This window comes from Cololabis saira, chromosome 24 (assembly GCF_033807715.1).
Source record: "Cololabis saira isolate AMF1-May2022 chromosome 24, fColSai1.1, whole genome shotgun sequence".
Classification (NCBI taxonomy): Eukaryota; Metazoa; Chordata; class Actinopteri; order Beloniformes; family Belonidae; genus Cololabis; species Cololabis saira.
In genome coordinates this window covers 24,578,123-24,595,221 of record NC_084610.1, presented here as the reverse complement: position 1 = coordinate 24,595,221, position 17,099 = coordinate 24,578,123, and the positions used below count along the sequence as shown (strand labels likewise).

The following is a 17,099-nucleotide window of genomic DNA, read 5'->3' as shown; positions in this document are numbered from 1 at the left end:
CTTACCCAGCTCAGTCTGGTAGGAAGTTACTGACGTTATCTCTCCTTACCCAGCTCAGTCTGGTAGGAAGTTACTGACGTTATCTCTCCTTACCCAGCTCAGTCTGGTAGGAAGTTAGGAAGTAACTGACGTTATCTCTCCTTACCCAGCTCAGTCTGGTAGGAAGTAACTGACGTTATCTCTCCTTACCCAGCTCAGTCTGGTAGGAAGTTAGGAAGTAACTGACGTTATCTCTCCTTACCCAGCTCAGTCTGGTAGGAAGTAACTGACGTTATCTCTCCTTACCCAGCTCAGTCTGGTAGGAAGTAACTGACGTTATCTCTCCTTACCCAGCTCAGTCTGGTAGGAAGTAACTGACGTTATCTCTCCTTACCCAGCTCAGTCTGGTAGGAAGTAACTGACGTTATCTCTCCTTACCCAGCTCAGTCTGGTAGGAAGTTACTGACGTTATCTCTCCTTACCCAGCTCAGTCTGGTAGGAAGTAACTGACGTTATCTCTCCTTACCCAGCTCAGTCTGGTAGGAAGTAACTGACGTTATGTCTCCTTACCCAGCTCAGTCTGGTAGGAAGTAACTGACGTTATCTCTCCTTACCCAGCTCAGTCTGGGAGGAAGTTAGGAAGTAACTGACGTTATCTCTCCTTACCCAGCTCAGTCTGGTAGGAAGTAACTGACGTTATCTCTCCTTACCCAGCTCAGTCTGGTAGGAAGTTAGGAAGTAACTGACGTTATCTCTCCTTACCCAGCTCAGTCTGGTAGGAAGTTAGGAAGTAACTGACGTTATCTCTCCTTACCCAGCTCAGTCTGGTAGGAAGTTAGGAAGTAACTGACGTTATCTCTCCTTACCCAGCTCAGTCTGGTAGGAAGTAACTGACGTTATCTCTCCTTACCCAGCTCAGTCTGGTAGGAAGTAACTGACGTTATGTCTCCTTACCCAGCTCAGTCTGGTAGGAAGTTAGGAAGTAACTGACGTTATCTCTCCTTACCCAGCTCAGTCTGGTAGGAAGTAACTGACGTTATCTCTCCTTACCCAGCTCAGTCTGGTAGGAAGTAACTGACGTTATCTCTCCTTACCCAGCTCAGTCTGGTAGGAAGTAACTGACGTTATCTCTCCTTACCCAGCTCAGTCTGGTAGGAAGTAACTGACGTTATCTCTCCTTACCCAGCTCAGTCTGGTAGGAAGTTACTGACGTTATCTCTCCTTACCCAGCTCAGTCTGGTAGGAAGTAACTGACGTTATCTCTCCTTACCCAGCTCAGTCTGGTAGGAAGTAACTGACGTTATCTCTCCTTACCCAGCTCAGTCTGGTAGGAAGTAACTGACGTTATCTCTCCTTACCCAGCTCAGTCTGGTAGGAAGTAACTGACGTCATCTCTCCTTACCCAGCTCAGTCTGGTAGGAAGTAACTGACGTTATCTCTCCTTACCCAGCTCAGTCTGGTAGGAAGTTAGGAAGTAACTGACGTTATCTCTCCTTACCCAGCTCAGTCGTGTAGGAAGTAACTGACGTTATCTCTCCTTACCCAGCTCAGTCTGGTAGGAAGTAACTGACGTTATCTCTCCTTACCCAGCTCAGTCTGGTAGGAAGTAACTGACGTTATCGCTCCTTACCCAGCTCAGTCTGGTAGGAAGTAACTGACGTTATCTCTCCTTACCCAGCTCAGTCTGGTAAGAAGTAGCTGACGTTATCTCTCCTTACCCAGCTCAGTCTGGTAGGAAGTAACTGACGTTATCTCTCCTTACCCAGCTCAGTCTGGTAGGAAGTAACTGACGTTATCGCTCCTTACCCAGCTCAGTCTGGTAGGAAGTAACTGACGTTATCTCTCCTTACCCAGCTCAGTCTGGTAGGAAGTAGCTGACGTTATCTCTCCTTACCCAGCTCAGTCGTGTAGGGCGTCCCGTCCTCCGGCAGCGTGATGAACTGCTTGGAGAACATGCTGCTGCCGTAGCCGAGGATGTAACCTTCCAGCTTCACGTCCGGGCTGGGCCGCAGGAACTTCATCACGATGGTGTCGCCCGTGGCGTTGATGCGGACCCTCATGTTCTGACGACGGACTAAAGAAAGGAGAGGAAGAAGAAAGAGAGGATGAGAGGGAGAAACCACTGGTGACGGTCTGGAGGAAGAGAGGAAGACATGATGAGCCCAAAACGGCTTAGCTCCTGGTCTCTCCAAGACCTGATAGAGCCTTATGTTCCTGGCAGAGCTCTCCGTTCTCAGAGTGCAGGTTTACTCGTAGTTCCTAGAGTATCTAAATGTAGAAAAAAACGTACGAAAAAACGTACGAAAAAAACATACGAAAAAAAACGTACGAAAAAACAACGTACGAAAAAAAACTGACGAAAAAACGTACGAAAGAAACGTATGAAAAAAAACGTACGAAAAAACGTACAAAAAAACCTACGAAAAAACGCACGAAAAAACACACATACGGAAAAACGTACGAAAAAACGCACGCAAAAATATAGCTTGGTGGTAGATATGCTGCTATAGGCTTATGCTGCAGGGGGGACCGACATGATCCGCTGGGCGGTGCCTCTCACCCTTCTTCTCCTCTCCTCTTCCCTTCCTCTCTTCTCCATTTCCATTTTTATTTATTATAAATATCTCATAGCTATCGTTTTTGTCCATCGTTCCTGTAGTTTCTTGTGCCGGCCCCCCTTTTTTCTCTTTTGTGCATGTTTGCAGGCCGGAGCCTCGGGAGCTGCGTTCTGGCCTGCGGTCCCACCACTCACAGCTGCTCTCGTTGCTAAAACCTCAATCATAATTGATGCAGGTGAAAGGAGAAAAAGCTTGTGTGATGACAATGATGGATTTGCATCTAACTTACTAACAATCTCAATTGTTGATGAGACAATAGAGACCTACCTAACCCTATAACACCGACACATGTCAACGACTCAGCTGTGACTCATCACGATGACTGAATACAGAAAAAGGAAAACAAGTTCTACGTGTTTTCATGGAGGAACATGCTAACAAACATGCTAACGACCCCGTCGTTCTGACCTCCGTGTCTGCAGGGTTCAGAGTAGGGCTGTGGATCGATTCAATTATCAAGAATCGATTCGATTCCGATTCTTAAGATTCAGAATCAATTATCAAGATTCGATTCGATCCGATATTGGTTTGGGTTAGTGTTAATAAAACAGTTTTTTCAGCTGTTGCATGAATTCTATGACTGTAGTTCTGCAACATATTAATACTAGTATAATATTGATATTCAACAGCAAGTATTGCAGCTAATGATGCTGTAAGGACCAATCAGCTCCCAGAATGCTGATAGAGCTGTGTGTGTGTATATATATATATATATATATATATATATATATATATATATATATATATATATATATATATAAATATATATAAAACTGTAACTGCTTTCAGAAACATCGTGGGTCAGAATTATCAAACAGATCCAGGGAGGAAGCAGAGGACGAAAGAAAAATCGCTTTTATTTTTTCCCCATTTATGAGAATTTGGTTTTTAACATTTATGCAAATGTAACCCCAAGACAGAATATAAAGCAAAGAAATATATACAATTTATGCAATTATAACTGAAAACTTTAATGTTTTCATACCTTTAAACATGATTAAAGGCAAAAACAGGGCACCAGTTATTCTTATGTCCAACAAAACATTCCTTTTTTGGGCAAAAACAAAAAAATACCAAAAGTTGTAATGATGACAAAAAAAAAATATATATATTTTTTTTTTTATTTTTTATAAATCGATCTTTAGACATATGAATCGATTTTTTAGGAATTAATATGAGAATCGATTTAAAAATCGGAGAATCGATGTTTTCAACACAGGCCTAGATCAGACCTGGGTTTCAGCGTTCAACTCATGTGGAGACGCCAGCGTTGCCGTGGAGACCTGGCGTTGCCAGCGTTGCCATGGAGACCTGGCGTCCAGGTCTCATCTGAGCGGCAGCAGGTCTGACAGGAACCTCCAGACGTCATGTTTTTCCACTAGCAGCTGTTTTTCCCGTCGTTAACAAGGTCGACTTGTTTGTAACTCAGATCCGACGCCCGGACTCGTCAGAACCGCCTTCAGACGTCTTCATGCTGCTCCAGAGTTACTGCTACGAGCTAATTAGCTCTCCAGAGTTACCGCTACGAGCTAATTAGCTGAATCAGCTCCGGATGCTCGTCGTCCTTGGAGCTGCAGGAGCTGCAGGAGCTGCAGGAGAGGGAGGAGGTTGGAGTTTCTCCCACAATGCACCGGGAGGTTTACAAGGTTCAGTTTTATAGAGGTTTTAACTGGATCTGTGCAGGTTCCTCTGCTAACCGCTAATCGTTCTGGGACGACGTCACTGACACCGGAGCACCGACGCTGCTGATCCAGCAGATTAGTTTGACCTCTGACCTCTGACCTGTTTCTGCAGCTGCACTGCAAAAACCCAAAATCTTAACAAGAATATTTGTCTTATTTCTAGTTAAAATGTCTCATTTTTAGTAAAAGAAAATCTCATTACACTTAAAACAAGACTCATCACTGGAAAAAACAACAATTTTCACCTGTTTCAAGTAAATTTTCACTTAAAATAAGTAGAAAAATCTGCCAGTGGAACAAGATTGTTTTGCTTGTAATAAGAAGATAAATCTTGTTCCACTGGCAGATTTTTCTACTTTTTTCAAATGAAAATGTACTTGAAACAGGTGAAAATTGTTAAATAACAAGTTATTTTTCTGGTAATGATCATTGTTTTAAGTGTAATGAGATAATTTGACTAAAAATGAGACATTTTAACTAGAAATAAGACAAATATTCGTTTTCGTGTGCATGAAAACGCCAGCGTTTTTGCTACGTGGAAACGTGGCCTCAGATAAAATCCCTGGTGTCGGTTCATAAGAGAAAAGAGACAACAACGACCCATAACCACGTTCTTCTCTCTAAAACCCTCCTGCACATGAACTTTAGGAGATAAAGACGCTACAGAGTCGGGATGCTGCAGCAGGAAATACCTGCAAGTCACAATCTGTCCTACTGGAGTTATTGTATTTTTCATTTTCTCTAGGGCTGTGCGATTAATCGATTTTAAATCTAAATCGGATTTATTAATCAAGACAATGTTAAAAAAAGGAAAATTTGAAAATGGATGTTCCTTTTTTGCAGCTGCATTACAGACGGAGCTCGTCTAGTCTTTGTTTGGTTAAGAAAATTGTAAATGTTGTCACTTTACTAAACTCAAGGAGGATTTACAGGATCTTTCAATTGAACTTCTTTCCCAATAGGGAAATTTGTTTGCTATTTTTCTTTAAAAATAAAGATAAAATATTTGAAACAATTTATTCCATTGTCTTTTGTAGTTTTACCAAAAAAATCTAAATCGAAAATCGGGTTTTCAGAGAAAAAAAAAAAAAAAAAAAAAAAAATAATCGGGATTTTATTTGTGTCCAAAATCGCCCAGCCCTAATTTTCTCCCGTTCAAATCCAGTAACTCGGGTCTCGGGGGGGCTGATCTCCACAATCTGAAGCCTTGTTTAATAACTGTAGCAAAAATAAAGGTTGCTACTTTGCCGATTTCACTTATCACGGGTTCTTTTTGGACATTCCAGAACTGAACCAGACCCAGACTGAACAGAACTGAACAGAAGTCCTGCAGAACTGAATCAGACCCAGGAACCTTCCAGAACTGAACAGAAGTGAACTGAAGTGGTGCAGAGTTGAGTTCCAGCGTCTGCTTCTCATCATGAGAATACTGAGGTGTGAGAGAAGCTGCTGGACCAGGAACCGTCTCCAAACCCGTCCACTTGTCCCGGATTCAACTTCTGATTCAACTTCTTCAGAACTACTTGGATCCCCGAGTGGAAGAAAAGATGATGACAAAAACAGTGTCTGTCCTGGTCCAATCAGAGCAGTTTCTGACTGGAACCAGTTCATTCCAGGATCTGATTCAGGGGGTTTTTGTCACCAGTTTAACCTGCAGAAATTCAGCAGAATTTCAGCAGAACTCCATCTCTCTGTTGCTGTTGGCAGATTTTCTGGTGAGCTAATCCTCTCCTAGCCTTCATACCGTCTTTAAAAACCTCCTGGAGGAAAATACCGTCTTTAAAAACCTCATCCACACTGCAAAAATCCAAAATCTTACCAGGAATATTTGTCTTATTTCTAGTTAAAATGTCTCATTTTTAGTCAAAAAATCTTTAAAAAAAAAAGATTTATCTTCTCATTACAAGCAAAAAAACAAGAAGTCGAGAAAAGGCACATTTGGTCTGTTTTAACTTAAGGTAAGAGGCCAGCCTGCTTAATATGGCCTGAACCCACCTGAGAGATAATGTTTTTTTTTTATCATTGTTATTATTATTTTGCGTTATGGCCTGTTATGAGTGTGATTTGTGAATGTGTAAGCTGCTTGAACCCACCTGTTGAGAGCCATCATGTTTTGGTTTTTATTTTGCGTGATGACCTGTTATGAGTGGAGTTTGTGAATGTGTTCACATGTTTTAACACAGCTGCAGCTGTTAAAACATAATTTCCTGGATGGTTACATAAGGTTAAATAATCAGTCATCATTGTGCAGGCTGAGGATCTGTTTAAGTGCACTGATTGCACGTCTCCCATAGTGGCATTTGTTGTTATTAGTGTTATTTGAATGCACAATTCATTTTCATTGTATTTTTTTTATTGATCTAAAAAAATACATTAGCCTATTTTTTTTGTTTATTCGTTTCTGCAATGCACTGGTCGTGCGCCAAAGTCTTATACCTGGCATTTATTCATTAAGTGCACCAGTGTGGTGCTAATTAATGTCTTTTATTTATTTTAATTATCAGATTTAATTTGTAAATAACATTCTGCATCGTAATGCACAATTTTGCCTCCTGTTAGTAAAACAACGTGCATCTAAAATGGTTAAAAGTGTGCGTGTATTTGTCCTAGATTGTATTGGTTTATTGTAAAGGGCCACACTGTTAAACCCCCCCCCCCCCCCCCCGAATATGGACGGGTATTTCACACACTGAGGTCAGGAATTCTTCTTTGACTGTATTTGTTGAACAGGGACCGTACATATTAATAAACAGTGTAAATATTTACGGTTGTAGCCAGAGGCTACGGTAATTTCCACCATTCGTCTCCGCGGCAAATTAATGTCAGACAGAATCAGAACCAGCAGACGAAGGAGACGAGATCTGACATTAATACCAACAAAACACAACATTAAAAAACACAACTGAGCTGGATAAATATCATTAAGCAATAAAACATGTTACCGTTGATAAACCAGTGATTAAGTGACCGTAAAGTTAAAGTGCTAAAGTTGTAAAGTGCTGATGCAGATTGCACTTTGCCCTAATTAGCCCCTGCTAGCATGAACCTGCAGCTAAACCTGCTAGCATGAACCTGCAGAAAAACCTGCTAGCATGAACCTGCAGCTAAACCTGCTAGCATGAACCTGCAGAAAAACCAGCTATCATGAACCTGCAGCTAAACCTGCTAGCATGAACCTGCAGAAAAACCTGCTAGCATGAACCTGCAGCTAAACCTGCTAGCATGAACCTGCAGAAAAACCTGCTAGCATGAACCTGCAGCTAAACCTGCTAGCATGAACCTGCAGAAAAACCTGCTAGCATGAACCTGCAGAAAAACCAGCTAGCATGAACCTGCAGCTAAACCTGCTAGCATGAACCTGCAGAAAAAACAGCTAGCATGAACCTGCAGCTAAACCTGCTAGCATGAACCTGCAGCTAAACCTGCTAGCATGAACCTGCAGCTAAAGCTGCTAGCATGAACCTGCAGCTAAACCTGCTAGCATGAACCTGCAGCTAAACCTGCTAGCACGAACCTGCAGCTAAACCTGCTAGCATGAACCTACAGAAAAACCCCCACACAAACTCAAACACTCTAAATATTAGCCAGAGCTGGTGACTCAGCAGAACCAGGAACTACAGAAACACAGAAACAGCTGGAGACGACAGCTGCACCGCCTCAGGCCCGCTAACACAGACCAGAACCAGGAACTGGACCAGAGAACTGGACCCTGGATCTCCAAGAGGGTCCAGAGGGAACGGGCTTGCATCAGAACCAGGATCAGAACCAGATTCCTCCATCTGTAGCCACGTGCTAGCGGTCACGCTAATGTTGACTCACGTGCTGCTCAAGGGTTTACCGTCTCCTGGGGTTTAGAACCCTCACATTTAATAACTCTGGTTCCTCTAGTCCAGAGTTTCCCAACCCGGGGTCCGGCATTAAGCAGTTGTAAATATTATATTTGTGAATGAGTCGTTCATAAAACATTGTTAGTAATAATTTATGAATGTCTTGAATATTTTTGTGTTTTTTATTCACTGGTGACAAACACAGGAAATGATTTCATTCCTTATTATTATTATATCATTACTCAACATTTAATCTACTCAGACAGGTTGTTAAAGGAAAAATGTTAAAAAAAATGTTGGTCTCATATTAAAAGAGACATTTTTCAGAAATATTTTTATGTCCTTTTGTGCGTATTTTATACGTTGGTGACATTGGAGAAAAACAGAGTCATGTGTATACAGAGTAAAACAAAGAGAAATGTATCAAAAACACATAATTAATGTTCATTTTTCCAATTAAAGACTATTTTGGTGCTAGTACGTACGGGTCGGGGAGCCGGCTGGTCTGAGACACAAGTAGGAACAAGGAACAAAGGTTGGGAACCGCTCTAGTCCAGTGTTTCCCAACCTGGTCCTGCAACCCTGTCCTGCAGGTTTAGATGTTTCCCTTCATGAGTTTAAAACACTTACTGAATCTGTTTCTTTAGTGTTTCCTCTAGTCCAGAGTTTCCTCCAACACGGTCCTGCAGGTTTGAGATGTTTCTCTTCATGAGTTTAGAACACTTACTGAATCTGTTTCTTTAGTGTTTCCTCTAGTCCAGAGTTTCCTCCAACACGGTCCTGCAGGTTCTAGATGTTTCCTGCTTCACTAACCCTGATACCAGTGTCATCAGCACAGCTGTGCAGACATTGATGACAGGATAATTAGGAACATTAATGAGAACCAGGTGTGTTGGTGCAGGAAACATCTAGAACATGTGGAACTGTGTTGGAGGAGCAGGAAACAGTGGACCAGAGAAAACAGGGTCAGTAAATGTTAGTGTTCTAAACTCATGAAGGGAAACATCTGAAACCTGTGGGACCGTGTTGGAGGAGCAGGTTGGGAAACTCTGTCCACTCGTTTACATCCGACTCTATATACGACTTAATCTCTAACTTTATCTCCAAATGTATTTTTGACTTTATTTCTGACTTTATCTTGTTTATTTGCTGCCGTTTTTGTGTTTTTCACCATCATTTTCCTTTTCCACGAACTATTCATTTCCATATTAAAACAATCATTTTGCAGCTTTTGTTCCTCGTTTTAAACGCGTTTATCCTTCACTTGCTCCACTTTAATAACGACGGCTGAGAGCTGAGTCTCAGATCTGAGTCCAGACGTTATTCCTGATCAAACACACGATCAAACACATGATCAAACCCAGCAGGTCCTGCTTAATCATCCGTTCACCACCAGCTGCACATACAGATGTTCCCTCATGCAGGTTTAGTTCCCTCATGTGTTCATGCTGCATGTGTTCATGCAGGGTTTAATTTCCCTCATGTGTTCATGCAGGGTTTAATTTCCCTCATGTGTTCATGCAGGTTTAGTTTTCATGCATCCTGTCTTTCCTCTGATCCTTCTTTACTGCATTTCTCCAACTTGTAGAGTTTTTCTGAACATGCAGAGTTTTTCTGAACATGCAGAGTTTTTCTGAACATGCAGAGTTTTTCTGAACATGCAGAGTTTTTCTGAACTTGCAGAGTTTTTCTGAACATGCAGAGTTTCTCTGAACATGTAGAGATTTTCTCTGAACTTGCAGAGTTTTCTGAACATGCAGAGTTTCTCTGAACATGCAGAGTTTTTCTGAACATGCAGGGTTTCTCTGAACTTGCAGAGTTTTCCTGAACATGCAGAGTTTTTCTGAACTTGCAGAGTTTCTCCTCAATTTGCAGAGTTTTTGTGAACTTGCAGAGTTTCTCCTCAATTTGCAGAGTTTTTGTGAACTTGCAGAGTTTTTCTGAACCTGTAGAGTTTCTGGTTCCACTTGCCTCTGATCCTCTGTGCGGAGCTGCTTCCCAGCAGAACCGTTCCTCCCAGCAGCAGAACCTTCAGCAGGACCACGCCGGCGCCCATGACCAGGTTCAGGTTCCAGAGGAAGAGGAGGATAATGAAGAAGAGGATGAAGATGAAGAGTAAGGATCCGGAGCTGAACAACTTCACTAATCCTCTCTCTCTGGATCTCAGGACTTGAGCAGCCGTCGGTTCCTTCTCTCTGCAGAAACAACTGGAACATCTGCATCTAAAGAGTATGCAGGTGGGCGGGGCTTCTGCAGGTGGGCGGGGCTTCTGCAGGTGGGCGGGGCCTGGAGACGCCCCATCTCTCCTCCTGGACCTCCAACATTCAAACATGTTTTGGTTCATACTGTAACCCCCCTCTCCTTCCGCGCCCTGCTTTTTTAAATGACATTTTTTTAAATATTTATTTTATTTATTTTTAATATTTAAAAATAAATTTTTGATTTTTTCTTATTTTATTTTTTAACTGTATTTATCTTTTTTAATGTATTTATTCATTTTTTTAATTTTTGTTATGTTTTATTTATTTTTTAAAGACATTTTTTATTTTTTAAAGACATTTTTAATTTATTAATTTTTTATTATTTACTTATTTATTTGTTTTAATTTATGATTTTTTTTTTTAAAATCTTTTGTTAAAATGTTTTTGAATGAGTTATGAATTATTTTATTGGGATTTTTATTCTATTGGCCGGTGGGCGGAGCCTAGCCACGCCCCCTCTCTCCTCCCTCTCTTCTTCTGCATCTCAAACATTCAAACATGGCTGTTCTGGTTCATACTGTAATAATAATATACCGTATTTTCGCGACCATAAGGCGCAACTTTTTTTTTTTTTTTTTTTTTTTTAATGTGCCGGGCGCCTTAAGAAACGGTGCGCCGTGTCTATTACCTGAATTACGGTAATGTGAGGCCGGCCACCATGAGAACTGTAAAAAGAGAAGGGGGCGGGTGAAGCCCCCGTGAGTTGCGACGTGAATGAGACTCCACTGAGCTGATTAATGCGAAACAGATGATGAAAACGTTTAAGGATTTGCTTGATGTGTAAAGTGAAATAAAATACAATCAAACTAAGTTTTGCTTCCGCTCTATTTAAATAAGCACACTTGTGTGAGTGTGTTCTGCAGCGCGCGTGTGTTTTGCATGTCGGAACCGAGGAAGCACCTGCTGTGGGGTTGCGGGTCCGATCGCCGCATCCCCGGGGCAGATCCGACTGAAATTCCGGTGCTCTTTCCCCGGGAGCCCCTACAACAGTGCAGGCGGGCTCCTCCGGTCCCGGCCGGTCGGAACCGTCCACGTTCCCCGGTTAAAGCAGCGGCTGGAGCAGCGCGGTGATGACCAAGCGGGGTCCGATGACCTGGTTCCCGGCCGCTTTGCGAGCAGAGATTTCAGGGGTCTGTCCCAGGTCGGATCAACTTCACCCTGCGAGATTTTCAGGCAAATCTGTCGGTTTGATCTCCGGTAACCAAGATGCAGAGGATGCGCTCAGGAGCCGCCAGGCTCCCGCCGCGGGTTTGCCGGGCCAGGGCGCACCATCCCCGGGGCAGATCCGGCCGAAATGCCGCTGGTCTTTCCCCGGGAGCCCCTGCTCCCATACAGGTGGATGGCTTCGGTCCCAGCCGGTCCGAACAGGTCACATTCCCGGTTAAAGCCGCTGTGACGCGCGCTGCTCCACCCCGCTGGGGAGAGACGGGCTCTGCGCGGTGGAGGATCCGCACAACGGGGTATGAAAAGTTTATTTACTGTTGTGCAGAAAGTGTCTGACACCGAGGAAATTCGGACTGGCGCAGCTGAATTAGTGGAGCTCTTTAATGCAGAACCAGAGGTTTTGCTCCTGCTCTATTTTTTAAATAAGCGCTTGTGTGCTTGTGTGTGCGTTCTGCATGTGTGTGCGTTCTGCAGCGGGTGTGTGTGTTTTCCGGCCGGCGTGTTTTGCGGCACGCGTGTGTGCAGCTCTGCTCTGTAGACTGCGCCTTTTGGGTCGGTGCGCCATATGTATGTTTTAAATCTAAAAATGACACACAAAAATGAGGGTGCGCCTTTCCACACGGTGCGCCGAATGGTCGCGAAAATACGGTAATAATATATATAAATAAACCCCCTGCTGCTGCTTTCTCCTCTAGAGTTGTTGTGGAGGTTTGGAGGCCGTTAGCCTGTTAGCGCCAGGCAGGACTCTGTTCTCGCTCACAGACGAGCGCGGAATATAAGCGTCATGGAGACAGACGAGGGAACGAGCAGAGCAGAAAGACCGGAATTAATTTAAAGTGAAATGAGTGTTTACATTTTTTTTTTTTATTAATATTTGTTTGTTTGTTTGTTTTTTTCTTTTTTTTCTTTTCTTTTCTTAAACTTTTCTTTTAATTTATTAATTTATTTCTGTTTTTTATTTTTTTAAATTTCATTTTATTTATTTATTTATTTATCTTTATTTTTTAAATTATTATTTTTTTTTCTTTTCGTTTCTTTTCTTTTTTTAATTAATTAAATGTTTTTGTTTTTTTGTTTTGTTTTTTTTTCTCTTTTTTTCTTTAATTTTTTTTACATGGCTGTTCTGGTTCCTACTGTACCCCCTCCTGCTGCTTTTTCCTCTGCAGTTGTTTTTGCGGCCGTTAACGTCAGGCAGCGCTAGCAGGACACTCTGTTCTCTCAGACGACACGTCGATGCCAAACACAAGAATCTGTCCTTTCTGCTGCAGCATGACATACTGGAAATACTGGAAAAGATGACTGGAAAACCTCGGTCACTGGAGCAAAAAATACTTATAAAAACCTCCCGGAGGTTCAGGCAGGGCCTGGAGGATTCTGGGGGATTTAACGCAGGATTTTCTGCAGGATTCTCTGCAGGATTCTGGGGGATTTTCTGCAGGTTTTGGGGGATTTCTGCAGGTTTTGTGGGTGTTTTTAGGGTCAGGTTGTTGACCCACCTGGAAAAGCTGGTTCTGGTTTCACCTGCAGCTCTAACGCTCTAACGCTCTAACGCTCTAACGCTCTAACGTCGCTACTCAAACATCACACACCGTTTCTGAGGTTAGAAACTGGACACGCCCCCTGTGATGTCATCCACATGAAAAGCTGCTTCAAAGCCTGTTTTTTAATCGTTTTTTTACCTTTACCACAGAGATGAAAAGTACAGAACATGCAGGACTTCATTTTGCACATTTATCCCCAAAATGTAAAAGTTCCTTGTTCAGCATTGACATTGACACAGTGGCAGCGTTTACAAGGGAAGTTTAATTCCTCTTTAATTCAGAATGAAAATGGCCATTCCGAATTAAACCTATTTCTGAAGTAAGTGGCTGGTTTATTCAGAATAGAATAATTCCAGATCATGTTTACACTCATTCCTCTTTAAAGGTATTGTGACATGAAAAACACATTTTTCTTGATTTTTTGTGTTTTGTTGGGTGTCTTGACATCAATTACACCCAAAAAACAACAAACTTTTAACATTCAGTGTATTGTGTGCTTTCTGGGATTTTCCGCATAACTATGCAAAAACGGCGCATGTGGTTTGGTGGTGGATCATTACGTATAAACCCGCTAAATCACCGCCCCCTCCACCCAGCTCCCTGCCTCCTCTCCTCTCCAGCGCACCATAAAGGCTGATTTATGGTTCCGCGTTACACCGACGCAGAGCCTACGGCGTAGGGTTACGCGGCGACGCGCCCAATACGCTGAACCCTACGGCGTAGGCTCTGCGTCGATTTAACGCGGAACCATAAATGAGGCTTAACAAGGAGCTGTTTAGAGCCTCTTCTGTTCTGATCACCGGAGGAAAACTGCTAAGAAGACCCGCGGCCACTGACTGCACTTAAGATAAGGGGACACTGCTGCTTGCATGCCTTTATTTTTATGATTGTTTGCTGTGGTTCGCCCTCCTGCTTTTCCGTGCATGCTTCGCCTGTCGCTCCGACGCCGCTGTGAGCGTATGGCTGGAGGAGGAGGAGGTTTGGAGGAGGAGCGGAGCAATGATTGACAGGAAAGGGGGAAAGGAAGCATTTTTCACGGCGCAAAAAAACACTGTAATAAAAAGCCAGGAAAAGATTACTAGAGTGAAGTTTTTCTTGTTACACTCTTTTAGACACATTTGAGGGATGTTGGCCAAGACTTTTAATAGTGTTAAAAGCATGTTAAAAATGATGTCACAATACCTTTAAATAAATCCCGGTCTTTCTTTCTGCTCGTTCCCTCACCCGTCTGTCTCCATGATCTTATATTCCGCTGGGCTGGTTTTAACAAAGTTTCAAGATGCAGCAGCAGTAAACGCTGGTCAAGAACAGAGACCATTTATTTAATAAATAGCTTGAATGACCATGAAATAACCTGGAAATAAAATCAAAACTAATCCAAAAAGGATGCTAGTGATGTGGTCCTCCATGTTGTTGCTAATCGAGTAAGTTTGTTTTTCTTCCGGTAGACGTAACTTCCGGTAGACGTAACTTCCTGTAGACGTAACTTCCAGTAGACGTAACTTCCATTAGACGTAACTTCCTGTAGACGTAACTTCTAGTAGACGTAACTTCCTGCAGACGTAACTTCCGTTAGACGTAACTTCCTGCAGACGTAACTTCCGTTAGACGTAACTTCCTGCAGACGTAACTTCTGGTAGACGTAACTTCCTGCAGACGTAACTTCCGTTAGACGTAACTTCCTGTAGACGTAACTTCCGTTAGACGTAACTTCCTGCAGACGTAACTTCTGGTAGACGTAACTTCCGGTAGACGTAACTTCCTGCAGACGTAACTTCCGTTAGACGTAACTTCCAGTAGACGTAACTTCCATTAGACGTAACTTCCTGTAGACGTAACTTCTAGTAGACGTAACTTCCTGCAGACGTAACTTCCGTTAGACGTAACTTCCTGCAGACGTAACTTCCGTTAGACGTAACTTCCTGCAGACGTAACTTCTGGTAGACGTAACTTCCTGCAGACGTAACTTCCGTTAGACGTAACTTCCTGTAGACGTAACTTCCTGCAGACGTAACTTCCTGCAGACGTAACTTCTGGTAGACGTAACTTCTGGTAGACGTAACTTCTGGTAGACGTAACTTCCTGCAGACGTAACTTCCGTTAGACGTAACTTCCTGTAGACGTAACTTCCTGTAGACGTAACTTCCTGTAGACGTAACTTCTGGTAGACGTAACTTCCGTTAGACGTAACTTCCAGTAGACGTAACTTCCAGTAGACGTAACTTCCTGCAGACGTAACTTCCGTTAGACGTAACTTCCTGTAGACGTAACTTCCGTTAGACGTAACTTCCTGCAGACGTAACTTCTGGTAGACGTAACTTCCGGTAGACGTAACTTCTGATAGACGTAACTTCCTGTTGACGTAACTTCCGGTAGACGTAACTTCCTGTAGACGTAACTTCCGGTAGACGTAACTTCTGATAGACGTAACTTCCTGTTGACGTAACTTCCGGTAGACGTAACTTCCTGTAGACGTAACTTCCGGTAGACGTAACTTCCCGTAGACGTAACTTCTGCTAGTCGTAACTTCTGCCAGACGTAACTTCCGCTAGACGTAACTTCCTGTAGACGTAACTTCCTGTAGACGTAACTTCCTGTAGACGTAACTTCCCGTAGACGTAACTTCTAGTAGACGTAACTTCCGGTAGATGTAACTTCCTGTAGACGTAACTTCCCGTAGACGTAACTTCTAGTAGACGTAACTTCTGCTAGACGTAACTTCTGCTAGACGTAACTTCCTGTAGACGTAACTTCCAGTAGACGTAACTTCCAGTAGACGTAACTTCCCGTAGACGTAACTTCCCGTAGACGTAACTTCTAGTAGACGTAACTTCCGGTAGATGTAACTTCCTGTAGACGTAACTTCCCGTAGACGTAACTTCTAGTAGACGTAACTTCCTGTAGATGTAACTTCCGGTAGACGTAACTTCTAGTAGACGTAACTTCCCGTAGACGTAACTTCTGCTAGACGTAACTTCCAGTAGATGTAACTTCCAGTAGACGTAACTTCCCGTAGTCGTAACTTCCGCTAGACGTAACTTCCGCTAGACGTAACTTCCTGTAGACGTAACTTCCTGTAGACGTAACTTCCTGTAGACGTAACTTCCGGCAGACGTAACTTCCGGTAGACGTAACTTCCTGTAGACGTAACTTCCAGTAGACGTAACTTCTAGTAGACGTAACTTCCTGTAGACGTAACTTCTAGTAGACGTAACTTCCGGTAGACGTAACTTCCCGTAGACGTAACTTCCGGGAGACGTAACTTCCTGTAGACGTAACTTCCTGTAGACGTAACTTCCAGGAGACGTAACTTCCTGTAGACGTAACTTCATGTAGACGTAACTTCCAGTAGACGTAACTTCCAGTAGACGTAACTTCCGGTAGACGTAACTTCCAGTAGACGTAACTTCCTGTAGACGTAACTTCCTGTAGACGTAACTTCCTGTAGACGTAACTTCCTGTAGACGTAACTTCCGGCAGACGTAACTTCTTACAGACGTAACTTCCTGTAGACGTAACTTCCTGTAGACGTAACTTCCAGTAGACGTAACTTCCGGTAGACGTAACTTCCTGTAGACGTAACTTCCGGTTAACGTAACTTCCGTTGGGCGTAACTTCCAGTAGACGTAACTTCCAGTAGACGTAACTTCCAGTAGACGTAACTTCCGGTAGACGTAACTTCCTGTAGACGTAACTTCCGGTTAACGTAACTTCCGTTGGGCGTAACTTCCAGTAGACGTAACTTCTAGTAGACGTAACTTCCTGTAGACGTAACTTCCCGTAGACGTAACTTCCCGTAGACGTAACTTCCAGTAGACGTAACTTCCTGTAGACGTAACTTCCCGTAGACGTAACTTCCCGTAGACGTAACTTCCTGTAGACGTAACTTCCCGTAGACGTAACTTCCGGTAGACGTAACTTCCTGTAGACGTAACTTCCTGTAGACGTAACTTCCTGTAGACGTAACTTCCCGTAGACGTAACTTCCCGTAGACGTAACTTCCCGTAGACGTAACTTCTAGTAGACG

At 43.0% G+C, this 17,099-nt stretch overlaps 2 protein-coding genes across 2 annotated transcripts in view; one reads left to right on the top strand and one right to left on the bottom strand.

Moving 5' to 3' along the window:
- The window catches only part of abi3bpb (ABI family, member 3 (NESH) binding protein b), a 74,014-nt gene extending 63,826 nt beyond the window's left edge, over window positions 1-10,188 (bottom strand). Inside the window, exons 1-2 of the mRNA XM_061715805.1 lie at window positions 10,078-10,188; window positions 1,874-2,053 (exon numbers count right to left, since the gene is read on the bottom strand). Of these exons, the coding sequence (XP_061571789.1) occupies window positions 1,874-2,053; window positions 10,078-10,162 (265 nt within the window). The 5' untranslated portion in view covers window positions 10,163-10,188. The remainder of the gene's footprint in view (window positions 1-1,873; window positions 2,054-10,077) is intronic.
- Window positions 10,189-10,196: 8 nt separating this feature from the next.
- Window positions 10,197-17,099, top strand: part of LOC133425123 (uncharacterized) — a 36,483-nt gene continuing 29,580 nt past the window's right edge. Inside the window, exon 1 of the mRNA XM_061715804.1 lies at window positions 10,197-10,221. Within this exon, the coding sequence (XP_061571788.1) occupies window positions 10,197-10,221 (25 nt within the window). The remainder of the gene's footprint in view (window positions 10,222-17,099) is intronic.